We start from the raw sequence: 14,374 nt of genomic DNA, 5'->3' as shown, positions 1-14,374 counted from the left end.
AAGAAGTATTCAACTTAGGTTCTTTGACTTAAAATGAACTCACTACAGGGTCATTTGGTGATCTTCCAAAGCCTCGTGTTTGTGTGTGTGTGTGTGTATGTATGTGCCATATATGTTACTCATTTTTTAAGTACTTTTGCATTATTTTGGAACCAGTGGTAAATATAATGCAAAGTTGTAGTCCTGGGAGCATGGGAAAAAGGTCTATATTCAACAATACATAAAGAATTCAGTGAATACGTATTATATATTGGAAAACATCTTTTTTATTTGCTGTAATGTGTTTTCCTACGTTTCTTGCCAATGATGATAATGAAAGTGGCATCTTGAAATATTGTCTGGACATTGGAGGAGCAGAAGGGGAGGAAGGCTCATCAAAAAATCTAAGCAATGGTTTCCTTCCCTGCATGAAGGTCATAGAAGAAATGAATTTCCCAGTGTTTATCCTTCTTCATAGAGCTCACTCCAGTAGAGACTTTGCCACTGCTTCGAGAGAATCCACTCATTCATCCATCCCTTCATTTATTACTTGGTATCGGTTACATTTCATGTTTATGTCTCTGTGGCATAAACATGGCATAAAGATTAATTAGAACGGCTCTGCCCTAGAGGAGTTTATATTCCGGTAGGGAATAAGAAGGTGTGTACATAACTAATTATAACACAGAAAGATTTCTGACATTTATTCAGAGCTTTATAACTTTCAGAGTGCTTGTATGCACTTTTATTTGATCTTCTAAAGCATATGGCTACATTCTCCATGTTGGAGGTGAAGACACTGAAGTTCAGCCATGGTGATGACTTGCTTGAAGTCAAGTAGGTGTTGAGATACATCTGTAGGACCCGGGGAATTGCATCTGAGATGTTTTCTGCCTCCGTGTTCGTTGTTTTCCACCATCCCCATTATGCAATGGTGCACAGACTGGGGAATCAGAGAATATGAGAGAAGGTTAAGGCCGCAAGCTGCTGTGGAGCTTGAGCAAGGCTTTGGTTGTGTAGAGAATGGTTGAAAGGGCTTTGAGAGATAGAAAGAGATCAGTGTACATTGTTCAAAGGAACAAGCTAGAACAACCTGTTATTCAAAAAATAACCTGGTGTCAAGATCTTTTTATTACTTTTTTTCTGTCTGTCGTTTTTTTATTCATACATCACACAACAAATGTACTTAGAGTATACAGTATTTATTATATGCAAGGCAGCAGACTCACTGATATGAGGGTTATAAAGTAAGACTAGGGGTGGCTATCCTTGAGATTCTCACAGTAGTTCAGCTGGAAGGTAAGATAGGCTGGCAAATAATTATAAGAGAACATGATGAGAGAGGGAAGAATGTGATTCACAGTATTTCTGGGTTCAAGTTACGACTCTTCTGAGAATGGGATCACGGGCTTCTCATGTCATCTCTTTAAGACCATGTTTCTTTAAAGAGGCTGGCATTTAATTTTGCAGATCTGTGTTGAAGAGTAAGTCCAACTGTGAATCCTAGGACACTTTACTGGGCTCCTGGCACATCGAAGGTGTTCAGTAAATTGTCATTATTTATGGTTCCGTATGCCTTTGGAAGAAAAGCCAAAGTCCTTGACTGGTATGAACAGCTCTCTGTGATCTGGTTGGCCAAATGCACACTATTCCTGTATCCCAGTCCTTCACCAGTCTCCTGGCTGCAGACTGGTTGCTCTCACATGCACCCTTGTCACCCTCTGGTCTGTGCAAAACGCAGAGGTGCTGTATCCCAGTGGTCAGTCTCAGGCATTAACTCTGGCCCTGCTGTGTCACACTGGCAGTGGACCTCAGCAAGTTATGCCTTTGCTTTGTGCTGGTCTTATTGCGAGATTTAAAATGACTAAATGTAAAGAGCTTGGAGGCAGTTTTGGTACGTGGTAAATGTGGATATTATTAATTCTAATTACCGTCTGACTTTGCTACTGGCTGTTTATCATCCTGCGCTGAAGCTTCCTATCAGCTCTTTTGTTTTTCATTTGGAACCTGCCTATCTCTCTCCCCAGCTCATCTCTTATCCTCTCTTCATTATGCTTTGCTTTGCCTTCCAGCTACATGGAACTGCCCATTATCCTTCACCCCACCTGATGTTTTGGCCTTTATTTTTGCCTAAAAGGCATTTGTCTTGCTCATTCATTCTTTAGGACTGAGTTTTCTACCTCTTGAGTTTCTCTGAGTCCAATTTCCACCCCTTTGAGGTTTCTGTCTTGCTCTGCAATGTTTTGCACATACCTTTATCATTGGGCTTAATGTATTGGCTCCATTTTCTCTTTGTCTCTTTCTTTCCTGCTTTGGACGGAGAACTCCTGAAAGAAGGGGTCAAGCATTAATTGTCTACATTCCCAGCTTGTTCTTGACACGTAGTGGATTCTCAACAAATACTTGTTAATAAATGAAGTGAGGACTTTACCTATTTTAAATTATCTTATTGTCAGAATCATTTTTTCAATTAGCTAGAAGAGGCAAAATTTACTTTAGTAAATTTTGAAGTGGGGAAGAGCAACAGGAGCACTGCCCTGGCCTTACTTGATAGAGGCCCTTTGTCATCCTAAGGCAGGGTTAGAAGTTTGGGAGGCTTGGGCCCGACAAAAACCCTGGCAAACCCCATTTTGCCTCTGATGGATCTTAGAGTTTCAGTCATTTGTTTGTAAAGGCAGTAGTTCTGTATTTAACTTATTGTAGTTAAACACAGCTATTTGGTATTTGATAGTATTTTTCTAATGTTTGAAAAGATTTTTTCCCCCACTATATTGAAACTTCAGTGTATTGTCCTGAAAAATCTCAATATCATCCCATTTTAGACATGTGGTGTAATGTTTTTCTCCTTGTTTATCTGAGTTACCTGGATTTTAGTTTAACAACCCATAAATGTAGCTTGCTGGGTTTATAAATAAATAAATAATTTATTTATTTATAATTTATTTATTTATATAAATAATAAATCATATCATTGTAGTACAATAAAACAGTACTATTTTGGTTAATAGAGAATACATGGAGGAAGGTAACATGGGCCACAAAGGATGGGTTTATTTATTTATGGATTTTAAGAATTAAAGGGAAATAAAAGGTGATAGTTTGCTTTCCATAAGCATATCACAGTAGCCCTTTAAGGAGCTTGTAGTTCCATCTGATAAACACATAATAATGATCTGAGGCCGGGCATGGTGGCTCAAGCCTGTAATCCTAGCACTTTGGGAGGCTGAGATGGGTGGATCACGAGGTCAGGAGATCGAGACCATCCGGGCTAACACGGTAAAACCCCATCTCTACTAAAAAATACAAAAAATTAGCCGGGCGAGGTGGCGGGCGCCTGTAGTCCCAGCTACTCGGGAGGCTGAGGCAGGAGAATGGCGTGAACCCGGGAGGCGGAGCTTGCAGTGAGCTGAGATCCAGCCACTGCACTCCAGCCTGGGCGACAGAGCGACACTCCATCTCAAAAAAAAAAAAACAAAAAAATAATGATCTGAATTCTAAGGACTTTTTTCCCATTTTCCCCTGCAGCTTTGCCCTTTCAGATGAAGCATACAGATCCCTACGAGATCAAGATAAGGACCAATGTATTCTCATTACTGGGGAAAGCGGAGCAGGAAAAACAGGTAAGGCTTCTACCAAGCAACTCTGCAGAAGGTAAATGACAGAATGACAACAGCAAACAAAGAATGACAACAGCAAAGAGAACAAGTGGGGCCTCCTTAGCAAGATCTGTCACAAGGCTACTGTGAGGGTACTTTTGCGGGAGGATACTGGTTAGGATCACAGAATGTTCTCTGGACTCCCCAGAAAGTGGGGAGTGCCTATCCAAGGGGGTTCCAACCAATATGAAGTCTAATGCTGGATTCTACACCTTTTTAGCCTAGTCTCTGGATGGTGCAAGATCTTTTTACTTTTCTCCCAAGACATTAAACGTGTGTGCTCTTGCAGATTCAAACTGCTTCCCCAAGAATGCCAATTTATTTAGGTTTTAAGAGAGTACAAACACACTCTACCTTTGCTAAAAAGTGAGGGAAGGTACCAGGAAAATGCTAACATTTTACTCAAGAGTTTTCCTTTGAAGCCTGAAGAACTGAAATTTTTATATATGTTTTTTAGACCTGGCAAGCTTTGCATAAAACAACCCTCCAAATGGAAGGGTTATGCATTTTTCCCCTTGCACTTTTAATAAATGCAATTCATATGATTGGTGGTCTTAAGTGAGAAAAGTGACTTTACAGATGGTGCCTAGCTACCTGGAAAAGATTCAGAAGAGCCACATTCTCAGAATCCAACCTTAGAAAGGTTAAAGCTGCTGTTGTCAGTGGGTTTTTTGTTTTTTGTTTTTGTTTTTTGATGGAACTGATGAGTCTGTGGAGGAGGAGGATGGTGAGGGAGATGGTATTTTCATAAGGTTTCATCTGTAAAATGCTTTTGTTTTATAGATAAGAATCTGATAATTGGTCAATTCTTTTAGTATTCAAAGGTGGGATTTTAAACGTTTCTATTCTGCATGGCTGTTTAGTTGTCACATTTACACATTTTGAGTTCCCATTGATCAAGAGAAGAAAATCTGCCATAGGTGTTGAGTCGACTGACTGAATCCATTTTATTCACAAGCTCTTAGAAAGATTTGTGCCTTGAAAGGCTCACTATCTGCATCGAAATGGTTTTCCTTCTACACCTACTCTTTCCTCCGCTTTCCTTAGGAGTAACTCCTCCCTGCACCCCATGCAGCGGAAGAAAGAGTGGTAAGATGAGTGTGTCCAGCCCCCTTTCTTGAGCCCTTTGGAGACACTAAGCACCACTGTTTTGCAGGGCTAGGCAGGTTCTAGGCTCTAGGTGGTCAGAAAGGAAGGGAAAAGGATTGGCATGTAAGAGCCTTAGGTAACAGAAAACATGGTGTCATATTGTTGAAGGGATTTTAGTTGTAAACCATCTGGTGTAGGCTCCTCCACATGGGACAGCCAAACTCCTTTTGTAGTGATGAAGTCTCACCACTTTGAATGGCACCCCCCTGGAATTGTCGTAGAGGTTCAGCTAACAAAAATTCTTCCTTACCTAGAGTTCAATTCTGCCTCTACCCATTGGTCTTCAGTCTGCTATCTTGAACTTTACCATATTAGTCTGCCTTATCCTCTACAGGAAAATCACTCAGTTATTTGAAATCAACCATTTTATCTTCCTAGGGCTAAAAATCCCTTTTCTTCAAATTTTCTCATTTTCTACACATTGACTTATTCATTCATCCAGAAAAAAATTACTGGGTACTAACTTGGTGAAAGGTACTGTACTAGGGACATAGACACTGTCCTTGCCCTTATCACATTTAGTTTAGTAGGGGAGATAAATAATAGCTCTTTGCATAGACATATATGTATGCATCTATACATACAAATTATATGCAAAACATAAGTGGAGTAAAGGAAAATCACATGGTGCTTATGAGAGCACATTACAAGAAGAATTGGATCTTACAAATCTCTCATTGTCTTGGTCCTGTTGTTCTGGAAACATCCTAATTTGTCAATATGCTTCATGGAATTGCATACCAAAAAGTAAACAGAATACTTGAGGTTTGGTCCTGGTTGTGGTGGAACTCTTATCCTTCTTTTTCTTTTTGAGACGGAGTCTCGCTCTTGTAGCCCTGGCTGGAGTGCAATGGCGCGATCTTGGCTCACTACAGCCTCCACCTCCTGGGTTCAAGTGATTCTCCTGCCTCAGCCTCCCAAGCAGCTGGGATTACAGGTGCCCACCACCACGCCCAGCTAATTTTTGTATTTTTAGTAGAGACGGGGTTTCACCATGTTGGCCAGGCTGGTCTCGAGCTCCTGACCTCAGATGATCCGCCCACTTTGGCCTCCCAAAGTGCTGGGATTACAGGCATGAGCTACCCTGCCTGGCCTGTTATCCCTCTTAATGTGGACCCTGGGCTTCTATTAATATAAAACATGTATTGACTCATACAGGTCTTTAAACCAAGTAAGATATTACAGGATTTTTTTTTTTTCCCCACAGTAACTTCCATTAGGTCAGATCTGCTCAATCTGGTATTGATGAACAAAATTATTTTAAACTTACATGTAGAATATTGTATTTATTTTTATTAGTTTTGGTCCATTGTTATAACCTCTTGAGAAGCTGACAAATGCTGATTCTTTCCCTTCTCTTAGGATTGCTGTCATTTTGCTGGGTAATGATACTAGCTAACCCACATTCAGCACTTATCACTTGCTGGGCGGTGTGCTTATTTACATGTATGAGATAAGTATTTTTGTTATTTCAATTTTTATGATGGGAAAATAGGAACACAGAAACATTAAGCAGTTTGCCAAAACTTATACAGTGAATAAGTGGCAGAGCTGGGAGTTTGAACGCAGGTAGTGTAGTCATAGAGTCCCTGCTTTTATCCACTGTACTAAGCTGCATCTCTGTACCTTGAACATGGTACAGAGTAGTTCTTGAACATGGTTCTTTCTGAGTGCCATACTACTTTGCCGGTGTTGGTAAGTCTCCTTCAGCTAGCTTCCCATGACTTCTTAAGGGATGGATTTTATATTGCATTTCTACTAGCTAATTTAATGCCTGCCATACAGTAGGCAATCAGTACATATTTGAATAATTGAATGAACACCATGTACTAATCCAAGGAGCCAGCCTCCTGTCTTTATTTAAGTAATTGACAAAAACACTAAATAGACCGGGCCAAAGACTGATGTGTATGCAAATTGCCAAGTCTCATTTAAAATATAAGTCTATCTTACTAAAAATTAGTTGATTTGCTTAGTTCTGGGTATCTGTATCTTTCTCTATTTTTTTCCTTAGGCAGTCTCAACTGTTCAATAATGTTAATGTGTTCTACATTTATACTTCTAATTAAAATACCTCTTGGCTGATCTCCCATCTAATGTATTTAGTGCCTGTCTCACATCTCCACTTGGGGTCTAACATGCATCTCAGACTAAGCATGTACAAAATGGAACTCTTGATTTCTGTCTTTACCCTCCTGTAACCAACCTTTCTGATCTCAATAAATGAGACCACTAGTCAACCTAGTTATCACACTAGAAATGTTTGTTATCCTTGATTTCTTCATTTCCTGTATTTCCCAAATCAAATCCATTTCTCAATTTTGTCAGTTCTGGCTCTGGAATATATCTCATACCAGGCTCTCTCTTCCTTTTCTTTTTGTCCACATGGAGACTCACAAGCCACCTACCGTTCTCTCTCATGAGGATTATTTGTAGCAATGTCTAATGGGTTTCTCTCCTTTCTCTCTTGATTACCCCTAATTCCATTTTACAGACCCCAGTCTTTGCTTGTTCAGATCTCTCTCTCTCTCTTTCTCTCTCTCTCTGTCTCTGAACCTGTGGGAAACTTTACAGGACATGGGCATCTTGAGAAAATGCTTTTACCCCTTCCATGTCGCTCACCAGTTCTTTCAGGTGAAACAGAGTTTAATTCTTAGAATCAGTACAGCTTTTTGTTTGTCTCCAGGTTGACCAATGAAAATGGTGGCAAGGCAAGTTAGAAACTCTGTTCCTTGCTGAAGGCATTTGTACTGATGCTGTGTCTCATGCCCAACCCTCCCCCCGTCCTGTTTGACTCTATTTACAAGCACATATATTCACTTCATATTGCTTCATTTTTATTTTCACTTGGAAAAAGAAAAGAAAATATTCCTAAGCCTCTTTCATCGTTATATTCTTTAGCTTTTTAGTCAGCCTTCTTTGTGACTAATGATTTTTTTAGGATATTCTAATTGTATCAATTCGTTCCGAAATGAGTCATCAGAAGTGGGTTGCGGTCATTGGTTTGATGGGTCTTGGCCAATTCTTCATCTCCTCTGGAACATGTGTTCTGAGAAGACAGCACGTCCACTATTAGCTATGTCAGTATGTGACATCCGCCTTCTCAGAGAGTTGTTAACACTACTACTTCCTCCTGGAGCCAGATTCCATCTCCTGGTGGGCTCATGTATCTTGCTTACTGAAAAACTGAGTGGAGGTTGCTAGTGCTGTTTCAGAGGATTGGCATCCATTTTTCTTAGGAAAAAAATGAACACTACCCTATTTCTCTGGTAGAACTCTAGTAGTAGAATGGAGTTCATTCTTCTTTTTTGTAGTTTTCTCTTGATATTTTTCTGCTTGACAATTTGTCCTGTTGGTTTCAGTGCCCAAATCACCACGTGAAATCCTCTTCTCCTTGTCATCTTCCCTGGACTTAGTCCTTCTGGGGATCCCGTTGCCCTTTATCATAAGCTGGAAAATGGACAGTGTGCTTCCCAGGGCTTGTCATCCTTTCCTCTGATAGGGCCATTGTGTTTCCAGCACATAGAATTAGGTACTGCTTCAGGGAGGAGGCTGGAGGAGGGTACAACAGAGACCCTAGAGCATTGCTTCTCAAATCTGTGGTGAAGCACCAGTTCCAAATCTCATGTTCATCATTACTAGAAAAATGAAATAATAGACAAAATAGAGCATTTAAACCTTAATTTTTTCTTTTAGTTTCAACAGGCAGAACAACCAACCAAATTACTGCAGAAACTTTTAAAAGCCTACTTGCATGTGTAGATCAGTAATAGTCTGTGGATTGACCAACATTGAATCGTGCTGGTCCTTGGACCATACTTTGAGTAACACTGCCTAGAAGTCACTCAAAGCATTTGTGTTGTTTTTGAGCATCTGTGCTTTTTGGACCCTGTGATGAACTATCGTCTTGGGTGCTTCAGCTGTCTGTTATCACTAAGACGCCTGGTGCCAGGAGGCGGATACTGCTCCTGAGAGTGGTTCCTTTTGAATACCCACTTAGCTACATGCTTGGTAGCACCTAGCCCTTGAGTCCTTTTCACTTGTAGAGCCCAACAGCTTCTTTACCTCTCAGTCCACTGTAGACAGAACAGTGGTTTGCTGACTTACTCTATTTTCTTTCTTTTTTAAAGCAGTGATACAAAAACTGCTTAATATTTTCTGATGGTTTTAATTGTCTTTAGTCTATCAAATTGAGTAAAGCCAAAAATGTGTGTGTTTAAAGTCTCTGTTTTGTGGAGATTACTTACAGGAAAATAAAATGATAGAAGATAATATATAAATTTCAGTATATAGTTGTACAAGGAATTTGGAGTGGGGGTTTCATCTCAGTTTTGAGCAGAAGAGGGATGCCAGGCTATTTTGAAATGTCATATCATCTTATGCACTAAAATTATTTTTGTGTACATGTGTTTATTGAAAATTTTGTTTTAGTAAATAAAGACGACGATTAACATTTATTGAAGGCCTGGAATGTGCTGTGTGCTTGAGATATAATATCTCCTTTCAATAAAAGTCTTTACTTAATAGTTTGTATAGAACCACCATGTAGTATTAGAGGGCTTATTTTATAAGAAGTAATTAACTTAACTGGGTCGTAAACCCTTCTTGGCAGATGATGATGTTATTGGTCTTAAACATTGGAGACACTCTTAAGCTGCAGAGTTATATAATGTGGCCACTTAGGGAGAGGCATGAACTCTTTTGAGTCCTTTGGGGTGCTATTTAATTCATTACTGCTGTGCTAAATAAAAAATTCATCAGACCTCATAAAAGTGCCCAAGTATTTTTAGGCGTTGAACTCACAATTCACTCCCATGGATACAAATGGTTTGTGGAGAACCTTTCAAGCACTAATGGGGGCAGGGAGGCAGAATATGAGGGAACTATCAAAACTACATTTTTCCAGGGACGTCAGAGTAAATCTCTGGGCCTGAGAAGATGATCCCAACATTAGGAAACATAATTATTTGGTTTCTAATTTTACAGTTACTTCAGTTTCTAGGAACTCTTCAGCCATCTGCTAGAAGAGTTATGAAGCCTGCCTTGCTCATTAAGACCTTTGGTTCTAAACCCCAAATGACCTTACATATCTGCAGTGGTTCTGCAACTGGACAGTGACAGAGATGCCACTGACTTACTGTAGCCTAAACATTGGCGAGCATTTCACAGTGTTGAAAATGCCCACATTGAAGCAGAACAGATACGTGACGTCAAGGCCAAAATGTAGTGAGCTTTTGTTTTGTTTCTCCCCTGTGTGAGAAAGACCCCTTTCTATCCGTGTATTTTATATAAATTATCAGACATTTTGTGGCCCTCTTTCAGAAGAGGGTAACATACAGGCTTATTTCAGTAAAAACATCACCAGTTGTGACTTCCCTTATAGCAAAGACTGCATCTCTCATTGCAGGGCCCATGCGTTTAGTACTCTGGAACAGTTCACTGCTGTTAGATCCATTTGGATGTGCAGGAGCTGGGTTATTTTGCAGCACAGCAGACTCTGGACTGCTAAAAGGTGGTTTCTCCAAGCTGCAGAGTGCTTGTTTTGTTGCACACAAACGTGGCCTCATTGATTTAGGCATTTACTCTTTAGCCCTAAACTCTGGTTTAGGGCTCCGAACCACCAGACCTACAAAAGCTCAATTCCTAGAAAAACTTTGGTGTCTTAACTAGAGGGATGGAGGGGTGAAGAAGTAGATAAATAAATGTGTATGAATAAATGTATGGCGCTCTCTATATGCCATATGACCTGTAGATCAATATGCGACATATGTGATATTGCCTGTATCTGTGAATTTATCCATAGAGACCTGTTACTCCTGGATGAATTTATTAGAAGCTCTGTGAAAAAAGTGCAGAATACGCCTTGCCTGTTATCATGCCTTTTTTCCCCTGACACAGTGATAGAATCCATGTGGAGCCTGCTCCATTAACATACATAGGTTTAGGTATCTTAGGCGTGAGATTCCCATCCTTTTGTCATCATCACAATTGTCTTTCCTTGAATTGTTTTCCCTTTCTCATTCACCTTCCACTACTTCACAGTGCTTTCTTTCATTAAAAAGATTATTATGTATGAATGTATCTAATTCTATGTTGTGTGATAATTACATGATAATATAAATTATTCACAGGACAGTGCAAGGTGTCAGAGAATACAGAATTCAATTAGTTGTTCTTACCCTTACAGGACTTTAAAATCCTCACAGATTTAAGCTGTCATCTATACTTCCTTTCCATTGTTTGTAGAAATTAATTCTGATCTAGATACTCTGATCCAGAAGTATTTTGTAACAGGCACTTTGTCCATTAGTGAGGAATATGTGTTAAACCCTAAATGTTCTGCCATTTTCTGATGAGAAGAGATTTTGACCCCAAAGACTTCATTTATTTTGTTAGTCCAGTCGCTGATGAATTTTAAGATTCAAGTTACAAACATATATATATATATAAAATATATATATGTACGTAAGTTTACATATGTAAAGTATCTATGAGTTAGAGAAAATGATGAACCAAGAATTGATTCTAAACAATACTGTTACATTTTATCTATTTTAAATGACAATATTCTTATATTTAACAGTCAACATAATTCAAAAACCAGACTTTGAAATATGGTGGATGATATTCAATTTTTGATTCTTCTCAGAAATAGTTTTTCATTATAGAGGTTATCATGTAAAGATTTGATTTGTATAAGTATATAATATTTGAATACAGATTCAAATTTATTTGAACTTTAGCACCAAAGAGTCAAAAGAAAATGAAGTAGAAAGTCTCATGAGATAACTGTTATTTCCGGTTTCCAGCGTGGTGAAATATTATGAAAACAGTTCCTTAAAGTATGTTGGACCTTGTAATTCATCCTTACTGGTTTATTAATTTCTCTAAAGTAGTGCCTGTGTAATGAACTACTTGAGTTAAAGGTCAAGTATTATGTCAGGAAAAAAAAATTATAAGAATTGTCTCTTTTAAATAGTGTGATTTTTCTGGAGAAAATACTGTTAATACCAGCTTCCAAAAATGACTTATTAAGATGAGCCCAGTAGTACAATTCCTGAAAATGGTGAAGAATCTGAAGATATTTTTAACAACTTGGAAATAAATTATTAAACAACTTGAACTTTATCCTCAAACTATACTTAAAAATTTTATTTGAATTGCTTAAATAGGTTTTAAAGTTAATAAAGTGATTCTTAATTTCAGTTTAAATTAATCCATCTTTATATGCCAGGAGATATTATGGGTTTATATATACCTTAACAGCCAAATGATGTAAGCCTGACCCAAATTCCAGGAGATCTGCTCCTGGTGCCATTTTCAAACACATTTTACCCTGAGAGAACTTTGATCCCATCTTGTTCTGGCCATTAAAAAGGTCTCTGAGAGGTCAAATCAATTCTAGTAGCCACCAAAAGATTCTCGTTCTTGGTTGGCTGATCGCCACCCCCTACCCCACCACCACCACCCTGCTAAAGCAGTGGTCTTCTAAGTTCATCCTGGACCAGAACAGGTTTTCAGAGGACTCGTTGTAGCCATGAATCTGAATTTTGAGGTTTTGAGGTTTGGCCACAGTAAGGTCTATAATTACTAGAATAAACAAAAGAGCCTGACCTAAACTTTATATATTTTTTGTCAGTTTACCTAAAAGAAAACTTTTCATTTAAAATGTGTGATTGTGTATTTGTGTGTGTGCACGTTAGTGTGTTTGTATATTTGCCACTGTCTAAGGCAGTGACTTTGCTGATAAATGTTTTCAGTCTCCTGGTATTACAATGGATAGACAGGTCAGAAATTTATGTCAAGAAAGAAGCATGTACATAATATATGTGAGATTTCAGTTGGGGATGGGGAACAGAGAATGCAGCTGAGAAAGCAGAAAGATGAGAAAGCAGGCCTGGAGGGGATTGCTTCCAGGGCCAGACTACAGAGTTGGATGCATGGATGATTGAAGAGAGCTGCCCCAGGGCTGGAGACTAGATAGCAACGGATGTTAGGAATCTGCTAGCAGGACAGCCTCACCTGAATTGAAAGAGAGCCTAGAAAGTATCCTGAAGTGAGCAGAGAAGAGCTATACCTGGGACTGGAGGGTAGAGGGCAATGTGGCCCCCAGGAGTGAAATGAAATATGGTAGTATATAAAGTCTTTGTCTGTAAGTGATGGCTCAGGACAGCCTGAATGGTTTAATAGGATTATCTATGTATAATGCACACACTTTTTTCTAGTTAAACCATGAGAATAATGGAAAATGTAGTTGAGGAACTTTAAGCGTTGGAGGTTGTGTTATGTGGACAGTGAGTGCCCTGTGAAAGAAGGGTACTGCAAAGACGGAAAGATGGTTGTTTCTCAGTTACAGTCTTTAAAGGGAGACAGCAGAAATCAACCACATGGATGACCAGATAACCTATTTGGATTCCTTTTCATTACCCAGGAAGCAAATTGGAGAGAGTTACCTCCAACCACTGAAGACGTACCTAATGTCCCACCATAGTTCTGTGCTCCGTAAATTGTTTCCTTCCCCTTTGAAAAACTGAAATGTATTTGCCAGTACTCCAGAAACAGACATCTTAGGACTTGAGAGCTTTATGTGACCTGCATAGGTTCTTGGTCTTCAGTGGCTCCTATTGGTTGATGCTTTTAGGTTGTGCAAAAGCCCTAAGGAACACGTTGGGCAGTGTGCTTAAAGTGACGTTCCAGTTGCTCATGTATTATTTTCCCAATGGTGGGAGATGGGACCGGAATCCATCTGTAGATCTCTGTGAGACAGTTAAGATTGCCTCATTACACCTGTAGGCAGAGAGACCCTTCGTCCGACTTGGAGGAGGCTCACCTGCCCACTGACAGTGGCAGTAGAGCAAAGACTTGAGACAAAGCAGGATTTGGAGAGACTGGTTTCCTTACTTCAACTACCCAGACCAGGGAATATGTTTTCTTCTGCCAACATAAAATCGTCAAGCGTTTTCTGGGACCTGGTTATGGAACATTAGAACAACTAATTAGGACAGCTCTATGGAAAACAGATTCCATAGCAAATAAATTAGGGAAACACAGCAGTCTAGATCCTTTTTTAGAGTTCAGCAGTGTACACGATCATATTAAAAGCTCTGAGATGCCTTTTGATAAAGAAAGTGGTTTCACTGCATCTGACTCGCTGTGGCTCCACATCCACTTTGGACCTCATTTTCCTTAAATATCTGTTAACATTCCTTGGAATTCAGTGTTAAAAGAATCAGAAGCTAGTAGGCAGATGCTGAGAGAGGGGACACGGACTGATAGGGAAAGGATAAAACCACCAAAGACATGTTTTGTCCACCTCCCCAGTTTGAGCTAAAAAATTTTTAGGTGGCTTTATCCTTTGCCTCATGTGGCCTATTCTTTAGCAGCTTTTGTAATAGGGTTACTAGTGAAGCCTTCTATTAAGACTACCATGCCTGTAAAAGGCTGTATTTTTTTCTTATTAAATCCTTACATTGGCCGCTTAGTTTTTGAATTAAGTTGAAGAATAATGAATTTGGTCTAATTATGAGCAAACCAGTTTTTTGGTTTTTGGTGTTTTTTTTTTTTTTTTTGAGACGGAGTCTCGCTCTATC

The 14,374-nt window shown here is 39.2% G+C and overlaps 1 protein-coding gene across 4 annotated transcripts in view; it reads left to right on the top strand.

The window, feature by feature from the left end:
- Positions 1-14,374, top strand: part of MYO1B (myosin IB) — a 184,379-nt gene that overhangs the window by 84,732 nt on the left and 85,273 nt on the right. For all 4 annotated transcript variants that reach the window (XM_011936421.1, XM_011936423.1, XM_011936424.1 and 1 more), the window contains exon 4: positions 3,505-3,599. In XM_011936421.1, coding sequence (XP_011791811.1) covers positions 3,505-3,599 — 95 coding nt within the window. The remainder of the gene's footprint in view (positions 1-3,504; positions 3,600-14,374) is intronic.

Source organism: Colobus angolensis, unplaced genomic scaffold (assembly GCF_000951035.1).
Source record: "Colobus angolensis palliatus isolate OR3802 unplaced genomic scaffold, Cang.pa_1.0 Scaffold153, whole genome shotgun sequence".
Taxonomy (NCBI): domain Eukaryota; kingdom Metazoa; phylum Chordata; class Mammalia; order Primates; family Cercopithecidae; genus Colobus; species Colobus angolensis.
The sequence above is the reverse complement of the archived record's forward strand: the minus strand, read 5'-3'. Positions and strand labels throughout refer to the sequence as shown.